The sequence below is a fragment of the Cynoglossus semilaevis genome, chromosome 8, assembly GCF_000523025.1.
Source record: "Cynoglossus semilaevis isolate Cse_v1.0 chromosome 8, Cse_v1.0, whole genome shotgun sequence".
Lineage (NCBI taxonomy): Eukaryota > Metazoa > Chordata > Actinopteri > Pleuronectiformes > Cynoglossidae > Cynoglossus > Cynoglossus semilaevis.
This window is the reverse complement of record NC_024314.1, coordinates 19,733,193-19,742,636: the sequence shown is the minus strand read 5'-3', so window position 1 is coordinate 19,742,636 and position 9,444 is coordinate 19,733,193. Positions and strand designations below refer to the sequence as shown.

Genomic DNA, 9,444 nt, shown 5'->3' with positions numbered 1-9,444 from the left:
ATTATCAGAGACAGGTAAAACAACTCTTCTGGAGTTCACAGACAGGTGAAAAGTCTATATGCTGTACGGAGCTAATGATTTCACCAGAAAAACCCAAAGAAAAAGGTCATCCCAGGTGACCTAAGACTGCAACCGAAAGAAATAACTCACAGCAATATTTAAGACTGTTTTAACAAAGAATGTCAACGTGCTTCTCTCTTAAAGTCGGTTTTGTTTTGGAAGTAGCATGACCATGGTCATTTTATAAACAGTTAACCGAAGAGTTTGGAACTGAAACCTTGAGATACAGCCTTGGTTAACGTACATGGTGACGACCCTGGATGGGTGTTCCATTAAAGATGTGCAGCTGAACAGACTTCCTCATGAAGTGACCTCTCTTCTCCTAGGGCACAGAGAAGGTGGACAGTCCTCCTGGAGCTCCTCAGGAGAGGAGCAGCTCCGTGGACAGTCACAGCTACATCAGTGAAGTCAAAGAGTTACAGCGCAGGTATCAGCTGCACCCAGCTAACACCACCGTTACAGAGGTTTAAATTTCACAAATGTTTCATAAATCTAATTTGGTTTTAACTTTCAGGCTGGATGAAGAAATTCAGCTGAGGATTTCCGGCGAGGAGCAGCTCATGGTCATGCAGGAACAACGGTACAATAATAATATTTCACATGGTAGTTGGACAGTCTGTGGTTTTGGATGAAAAAAGATGAGCCGTAGACAGCTGCCGAGTTAAAAGACACAGATGTCTCTGAGCTAAAAACAGAGCAGATAATAGACTGAACTAGACTGGACTTTGTTCTACTCTTCTACTGTCAAGTGTGCAGATAACAAACCAATTGGTTTTTTTTGTCGCTTTTGAAGCACATCTTCTCTGCCCTCAGCATTTCAAACATTTGTCAGTTAAACAAACCTGTAGGCTTAGTTCCTGCACTGGTCTCCCAACTAACTTATTTGTGCATAAAGTTGTGACTAAGTTAAACGTAGAGATTTGTATCATCATAATGTTAAGCGAGGACTGCTGCATACTTTTAGACACCAGACATTTTAACATGAATTTTTCGTTGTAATTGTTGACATTAACAGTCGCAGCTCGGCCAAGCTCTACTCCGATCCGGACGGAGATCACTCCGAGACCTCAGTTTTCATCGACCCACCAGAGGGAGCCGTCACTCGGGTAAGGTTCATCGTGTGCATTACAGAAATACTGAGGCGCCACGACTCGGTTGTTTCCTCTAACGTGTGATTCTCACTCTGACAGACTCGGAGAGGAGGCCCGGGTCTGAAGCGAATGCTGCGAGTGGCCTTCTGCTCCCGTCAGCGCACACCTCTGCTGTGTAGCCTCTACCTGCTGACGGTGCACGTCCTGCTGCTGCTGTGCATGGGAGGATACCTTTGAACCAGAGCTCCTGTAAACAGGCCTGACAGATAAGAGAGGGAGAGAGAGGGGAGGGAGAAGGACGTTTGACATAAACCTAACTGAAGCTGTCAGTTCTTTTTTTTATATTTTACATTTAATATATGAACAGGTTTAAGGGGTATTAAACACACACACAGCACAACAACAAGGATGTGAAAAAAGCATTCCATAATTCTCTACCATAACCTCCATGATACAGAGTACAGGGTTGCCTTAATGAAGCCAGGACTAACATGCAGCCATGCTGCCACCATCTGCATTTTCTCTCTTTTTCTAATCATTTTGCCAGTGGTTACTAGTAATTCTGGGTGCTTAATAAACAAATATAGCCTCAGTAGGTTTTGGAAGACAAGTCTGAAAGATTCCATGTGCTGTAAAAAATATAATAATTATTATTATAATTATGCATCTCCAAAAATAAGTTAATTGTTAGGGAGGATTTTAGGCTGAATATGAAAGTTTCTTGCATTTGTGACCATTGCATAAATTGTGTTTCTGGCTCCCCCTGCAGGGAAGAAAGGGAGAGGTGAATGTTTTGTGTTTACTCGCACTACATTCCCTAAATACTGTCTCTGAACTCTATAACTAAATAGCTAACTCTAGTTAAGTGTAGTCCAGTGAAAATCACCTGAAATTCAAAGGACCTGTCAAAAACATTTTGACACTTGAAAATATGAAAATGTCACAACCATTGTAGAGACTCTAGGAAACCAAGATGTGATGCACTTTACAGACAGGGTTTTGGGAGCATTTAAAAAACTTAATTCAGTTTAGTCTTAGCGACAACACAGGAGGCGATTACTCGCTGTTTGTTCTGTTTATGTTCTGTTTCTGGTTTAAAGTGAGGAAAAAACGCGATTACTCGCTGTTTGTTCTGTTTATGGTTTAAAGTGAGGAAAAAACAGTTACTTGGTCATGAACTGTTTCAGTAGATGACGCTCTTTCTGTAACTTTTATACAAGGATGGTGAAAAGTTACTTTATTGTACAGCAGGAGTTGGACAGTTTTGGGTGAACGAAATGATGCATTGACTGTTTATATGTCTGTGAGGATTACGTAACTCATTTAGCTCAGTACTGTGTCTGAAAACGGGGACAGATGGTTGTTGAGCTCTGTTCTATCCCGATAACATCCACCCAGAGGCACCTGTGAATCTCACTAATTAGCATTTAACATCTAATTTGTATCATATGATTATAAGGCACTGTGTAAAATGACTAATTAGCCATTTTAGCTGTGTCCTCCGGGGACTAAAAGTTACTTAGAAAGAAACAGACGCTTCATCCAGGCAGATGGCAGTAAGGCAGTATTAGTGACGACAACTGCAGTACAACACTAAATATTATTTGTGTAATACTTCTGGCACAGAACATTCTTCATATATATCTACTCTTCTACTAGTAGAAACAACAAACATAGACATTTGCAGTACTACCTTTGACCTTTGTGTGGCACTGGAACATTTCTGTGGATGACATAAAGCAGTGATTTTGTTAAGAAAAAGAAGTGTATCAATTCACTGGTGTTCATAACTTAGTAATACTTGATGAAGTAAAGGGAAAATGAATTTCTTTTCTCTCCTGATGGCTGAGGTTTCAGGACGTTCTCTCCTCCTTCCGCCTCTTCCTCCTCGCCTAGTCTTTTCATGCACAACAATGAAAAAAATACCAGAGCACAGTGCAATTTCTGTTCTTACACATTCCTGTTGTGAGGTTTTTCTCTTCTTTTTTTTTACTTTCCTCTTCTTTAAAAAATATAATGTTTTTGCACATATAATGTAAACAGGTGTACGGTACGCTCTCTACCAGGTGGACGTGGGCTTTTCTCTGTTGTTTTCGTTCAAATCCTGTTGCACAGATTTAGGTTTTACTGTTTATTCACTCTGTAGTTCTTACGACAGATGAAGTTGCCTTAAGGTGCAATTTTTAAACCACAGTGTGGGTTCATTCCATTAATGTCACATCCATTATTCCTGTTACTGATGATGTAGCATAATTTATTCAACGGTTGAAACTGATCCAAAGTATCAATATCATATTTGTTCGTCGGTGTTGGTTAAGCAACTTCTGATCAGCTTGTTTCTGCTGTACATAACCTGTTTTTAAAGGGCTGTATAGAAATAATAAAAGTTTGATAATTAACTATAATAATTTAAGTATCGGTGGTTTAGATCAGGGACTGATCGTTGTTCAGCATCAATTATTTTTCCATGTGTTGACAAACACACACAGAGGGACCTTTGTTTACTTTGGACTCAGTTTACTTTTGTTTTACATCAGGAAATGAAAAATAAACAACCTGTATGAAAAATGATTTGTATAAATCACTGACTGTGTTTAACGTTAATGAAAACGTAGATCACAATTAAGTAAAAAAAAATTAACTGTAAATATCACAAAACTATCATATTCCTAAATGATTATAATTGTAATTAAGTGCATTTTAAATGACATTTTATGTATAACTGTATTACAACGTCTAAGGTTGGTGAAAACTGTGAGACACTGCCCTCTAGAGTATTAACCGTAGAACAACACCATTAACTTGTTCTAGTGCCGGATGCTCGTTCACTGCGACAGAAACTATAAGACTCAATAGCTCCCGCTGTGACGTGTACATAGAAATATATACAAAGTTAGTCATAAATAACAGTCTAAACCTGGATTTACTGCACTGAAGATTGAAAGGTAAAGTTGTTTTTATTACATTTTGTATTTGTCATGTAGAATTTTATCTGTATGACCCGTATTTTCTTTTTTAGCCTAATTCAGGAAGTAGCGGCAGTTAAAAACTATTTACGGTAACAAAGATTAAACTATTGGTGTTAGCAGCCGATTGTTGTCAAGTCACTTTAATGACATTGTTAGGATCAGTGAACAATTTTATTAAATGTGGATTTGTACGACATTTATACTAATATTTTCAGTATTTGAATGTTCTTATTCAAATTGTAAATGTGCACATACAATATTTAATCAGAACAACCCCCCTCAATTTTCTTTTTGTTTTTTGTAACGTAGTATTTTTGTGCAGTTATTCATTTATTTTGGCACGCAGTCTTCTACAAATGAGGAAATGAAGCTTAATGTTCAAAATAACTTTATTTTTGGGGCTTCAGCAAAGACTAAAAGTTAAATTTAAACGACACTCGTTAAGGTAATTTCTATGGCGATTTAAATTGAAATTTTTTAACGTTCTTTTCCTCCGTGCCCCCCTATATTTTACAAACTTGAATGTTTATTATGAGGCTAACCTTAGCTGGGGTTTACTTTTTTGGTAAGATAATAACGGCTTATGGGCAAATTATTTTCTCATAAAAATAAACATTTTAAGCTAATTCTGTAGTGTACGTGGCCAGTCTTGTTATCTATGGATAAATGTTAGCCTTAGCTAACGTTTATGCATGTATTTTGCTAGACTTTATTCTTCATAAAAGTTAAACTTTGGCATACTGTGATTAATTTATTGCTTACATTTAAGCTACTATTTTTTTTTTTTTTGGTTTGCTGCCAGATGTGGAAGTCAGTGGTGGGCCACAATGTGAATGTAAAGGTGGCTTCAGAGGGAGACGACTGGGAGACAGACCCTGACTTTGAGGTACACGGAACTCTTGACCTTGCTTTTTGTCCAACATGGCTCTATAAATAATAACACTAATTTTCATGTTGTGTTGTCTTTGTTTTTAGAATGACGTCTCAGAGCAGGAGCAGCGCTGGGGAGCAAAGACCATCGAGGGCTCAGGACGTAAAGAGCACATCAGGTGAGGAGAGTTTACAAAAAAACCCAACATTGATTTGAACGACGTAGAGAAACACAGAAGCTGCTGCTGTGTAGAAACAGGAAGAGGAAGTGAGAGCAGAACCAGAGACCGTCAGACTCTGAGCGTCTCCTAATATGGATAATTTATGATGGCGACTCAAAAACAGTCTGATCTAATACTGTACAGATAAACAGAAGTTCACACAGTGATTCACAATGATGATGCACACATCATTTGGTGAAACTCAGGCATTGCATTAAGGGGTTTTCATTATTGGAGCTATATTAGTTAAAATCCTAGCTTTAAAGACATGTGCCTGTTTCTCTGACCCTGTGTGACCTTTCAGTGTCACAGAGCTCAGAAGCAAAGTGACTGTGGAACATGAGCACGGGAAGCAGAAGGAGAACATTCCCAAAGCTTCCTATGGATACGGAGGGAAGTTTGGAGTGGAGAAAGACAGAATGGACAAGGTAAGGAAAAAAGGAAGGCTGTAATTGACTTCATTTCTTCACTACTGTCTGTAAGTTGTGTGTTGTCTGTGTATAAGGGGGCTGTGGGCCACGACTATGTGTCAAATGTGGAGCAGCACTCGTCTCAGACAGACGCTGCTCGAGGGTTTGGAGGGAAATTTGGTGTCCAGAAAGACCGCATTGACAAGGTGGGTAAATCTAATTAATAATAAAAATATGTTTTGTATATAAAATATGTTATATATATATATATGTGTGTATATATATATATATGTAGTTAATCCCATCCGTCTCTACAGTCTGCTCTAGGTTTTGAATACAAAGGAGACGTGGAGAAACATGCGTCTCAGAGAGGTAGAGAAAGTCATTAAATAGTTTGTCATTTTTTTTGTCTTTTCCATTCTCTTTTCTTAGTTTCAGTTCTTAAGGATTTTCCTGACATTCCTTTGTTAACAGATTACTCAAAGGGATTTGGGGGAAAGTATGGAGTGGAGAAAGACAAAGTGGACAAGGCCGCTCTGGGATACGAGTATAAAGGCCAGACGGAGAAGCATCAGTCGCAGAAAGGTGGGTTCAAACTGTGGACATTTAAAGTATGGACAGGTTTTTTTGTGTGTTGTATTTTATCTTATTTTTATCTCTTGTTTTTGTCAGACTACTCCAAGGGATTTGGGGGGAAGTACGGCGTGGAGACGGAGAAGGTGGACAAAGCTGCCCTGGGCTTCGACTACAAAGGAGAAACTGAGAAACACGAGTCACAGAGAGGTGAGGAGGAGAAGCTGCAGCATCAGCATCAGTTTATTGGAACTCCCACTCACCTCACTTCCCCTTCGTTCCTCCTCTCTCATTGGTCCCTGAGCAGATTATTCCAAAGGATTTGGAGGAAAGTTTGGTGTCGAGAAGGAGAAAGTGGACCAAGCAGCGGTGGGTTATGACTATAAAGGTGAAACGGAGAAACATCAGTCACAAAAAGGTGAGTTGTACCTGACCTGTGTGTACTCATCTACATCAAATTATATTAAAAATATATATATAATTTATTATTTATTGTGAATAAATAAATGTTTGTTTTAATAAATGAATGTTTTTCCAAAGGCTACAAATGAATAGTTTCTCTTTTTCTGTGCAGATTACTCAACAGGGTTCGGAGGTCGATATGGAGTCCAGGCAGATCGACAGGATAAGGTCAGTGTCAGTGGCTCTAAATACACAACTGTCAGTCGCAGTATTGACACACCGAGTATTTTTTTTGTTTGTGTTTTATTCTTGTCTTATTTTTTTAATTTATTTTCTATTAATTATTTTAAGGTTTAATTTTTACAGAATACTTTTATCGAACACTTGGTCAAAGAAATTCAGATGTTTGTGAATTTTCTGTGTAATACTGTTGTTGTTTCAATTAAAAAGGGTTTAATTTTAAATTGTTATGTTTATTATTATTATTTTTTTATTTTTATTTTTTTGGACGTTGTTTCATAATTATTATTATTTTTATTTTTACATTTTCTAACTACATGTTTTTCCAGAGTGCAGCCGGTTTCTCAGACATGCACTCTCCAGGCTCTGCCTATGAAAAGACTCAACCATTTGAGGCTGGTAAGAATATTTTTCTTAAAAAAAACAAAACCTTAATATTTGCAATTTTCTTTTTTTTTTCTCAAGACGTGAAATACTTACAGACGAAAACAGGGATTTAAACATGGCTGTTAGCTTTTTCTTGTCTTTCACCTGAAAATGACCTGTCATAGCTACTTAGGGCCCTGCCCCCCACTTTGGGAACCACTGGTTCAAATGTGGTCAGAGGTGACTGCTGTGGTCACACTGTTCCGTGTTCCACACAGCGAGTGCAGATGCAGGAAAGTTAAAAGCACGTTTCGAGGGCATGGCGAAGGCCTCGGAAGAAGAGAACCGCAAGAAAGCAGAAGAGGAGAGAGCGAGGAGACAAGCCAGGGAGAAGAGGGAGCGAGAGGAGGCCAAACAGAGGGAGCAGGTAAATTCACAAAGGGAGAATATGAAGTGATGCTGAGGTACATGAGGAGGACTGAGTTTTCTGTTCTGCTCCCTGTAGGAACAGAGGAGCGAAGAAGAAGAAGAAGAAGAAGAAGAAGAACAAGAAGAACCTTGTCCACCACCTCCTCCAGCTGTGGTTAAGTGCGAGACGCCTCCACCAGCAATACAAACAGCTGCTGATTCAGAGGTGACATCATCCTTTTCTAATACCTGGAGGAGAGAGATTCTTCTGTTAAATCATGACATTCCCAAACAAGGCCGAGGATGTAAAAGGTCAGGATTGAAAATGATAAAATCATTGTTTTATGATTATTTTTTTGCAGGATGAACCACTGTATGAAGAGCCACCTCAGGATTATAAAAATCCCGAACTGGATGCTCCGCCTCTGCCTGAGAGATCAGAAGAGGTGGATCAGGATAGAGACTACGACGATGTTATTCCACCTGAGGAGAAGCCAGGTCAGTGTCTCTTTGGCTGCAGTTTAAATGCATTGTAGTTGTTACTTCATAGAGATAAGTAACATTTTAGTTTAAGGGGAAACTACAGTCGCTTGGTCAGTATTTTTAAATTTCACTTTCCTTTTTTAGATGAGCGCGATGACGACTACGAGAACATGTCTGGACAGAAAGCTGTGGCCGTGTACGACTATCAGGGAGGTAGGAAGGAAACTTCTCCCAGACCTTATATTTTGACAAAATATATGTCATCGCAGCCACAGGACAGAGTCTTTTCTTTTTTTTCCACAGAGGCTGCGGACGAGATCTCCTTTGACGTGGATGATGTCATCACCAACATAGAGATGGTAGATGAAGGCTGGTGGAAGGGACAGTGTCACGGACGTATCGGTCTGTTCCCGGCTGCTTACGTTGAGCTCATGTAGTTTTTTATTTTTATTTTAAGAACACAAGCTTCACTCAGACCGTGGTGGTGACACTTCACCTCCCACAGAGAAATCACTTGTTATTCAATTACAGACTGTTTTAGACATAATGGTCAACTTTGTGCTGATAGAAATGGAATTAAATGTAATTTACTGCAGTTTAGGTCTGACTCTTATTCCACAGCACCAGTTAGACTTTTGAAAACATTTGTTAGTTCTTTTTTATAAAGAATTATATAAAAACTACACAACTTTTAATTGGTAGCTGCATAAACGTGGTCCAGAGCTCATGGTACAGTTCTTTAATTAGAGAATCGTTATTGTTTTTTCCTCTGATAATGAAAACCCAATAATGCAATGCCTGGGTTAGAGAAGAATAGTTTTGGAGATAAACGGCTGTATATTAAAGTGAAAGTCACTAGATGGCAGCATTGCAGCTCATTTAATTTATCTATTTTAATAATCAGGGTTTGCACAGGTAAATAAATAAATAATACCAAACCTATATCAGTATTGGTTGATATCAGAATAAGTAATTACGTTTGGACAATATTGGCATATCGGCAAAAACTTATTATTAGACATCCCTACTTTGAATGTGACTCAGATATTCATATCAGATATTTTCTTTAGGTTTTCTACAGCTTGAATTTCAACTTTATATAAACATAAACGACCTCTAATCACCTTGTTTTCAGTCTTCATTTGAATCTACAACTAAGAATAGTATTTGCAACTTTTATTTTAAATAAACTTTACTGTTGTGTAGAGAGGCTTTGGTGGTATAACAGTCTTTATTGCCTTCATGCTTCAACATCTCCATTCAAACCAACAAACCATGAGTCAGCAATATTTGCCACCTTCACTGGAAATTTAATAATACAAGTAATATGGGTCTGTTTTACAGGATAGGG

General features: G+C 38.4%; 3 protein-coding genes across 3 annotated transcripts in view; 2 read left to right on the top strand and 1 right to left on the bottom strand.

The window, feature by feature from the left end:
- The window catches only part of golgb1 (golgin B1), a 16,309-nt gene extending 14,051 nt beyond the window's left edge, over positions 1-2,258 (top strand). Inside the window, exons 18-22 of the mRNA XM_025058199.1 lie at positions 2-14; positions 387-487; positions 575-640; positions 1,076-1,166; positions 1,251-2,258. Coding sequence (XP_024913967.1) covers positions 2-14; positions 387-487; positions 575-640; positions 1,076-1,166; positions 1,251-1,388 — 409 coding nt within the window. The 3' untranslated portion in view covers positions 1,389-2,258. The remainder of the gene's footprint in view (position 1; positions 15-386; positions 488-574; positions 641-1,075; positions 1,167-1,250) is intronic.
- A 1,686-nt stretch (positions 2,259-3,944) lies between these two features.
- hcls1 (hematopoietic cell-specific Lyn substrate 1) lies at positions 3,945-9,213 on the top strand. The gene is made up of 16 exons (XM_008315633.3): positions 3,945-4,096; positions 4,923-5,006; positions 5,096-5,169; positions 5,516-5,639; positions 5,717-5,827; positions 5,939-5,993; positions 6,096-6,206; positions 6,294-6,404; positions 6,502-6,612; positions 6,769-6,824; positions 7,166-7,235; positions 7,481-7,629; positions 7,708-7,836; positions 7,973-8,108; positions 8,238-8,306; positions 8,397-9,213. Exons 2-16 carry the CDS (start codon positions 4,923-4,925, stop codon positions 8,528-8,530), a joined length of 1,524 nt encoding a protein of 507 aa, XP_008313855.1. The 5' UTR covers positions 3,945-4,096; the 3' UTR covers positions 8,531-9,213.
- llph (LLP homolog, long-term synaptic facilitation factor) overlaps positions 9,165-9,444 on the bottom strand; it is a 1,930-nt gene continuing 1,650 nt past the window's right edge. The window contains exon 3 of the mRNA XM_008315593.3: positions 9,165-9,444. This exon is cut by the window's right edge and continues 440 nt beyond it. The gene's annotated coding sequence lies outside the window, so the exon portion shown is untranslated.

What these genes read in the sequence shown, in the direction of transcription:
- hcls1 (XM_008315633.3), top strand. Translation starts at nt 4,923, where the DNA reads ATGTGGAAGTCAGTGGTGGGCCACAATGTGAATGTAAAGGTGGCTTCA. An exon ending in GAAGCATCAGTCGCAGAAAG is followed by an intron (nt 6,207 to 6,293) that starts GTGGGTTCAAAC and finishes TGTTTTTGTCAG; the next exon opens with ACTACTCCAAGGGATTTGGG. An exon ending in GACTCAACCATTTGAGGCTG is followed by an intron (nt 7,236 to 7,480) that starts GTAAGAATATTT and finishes TGTTCCACACAG; the next exon opens with CGAGTGCAGATGCAGGAAAG.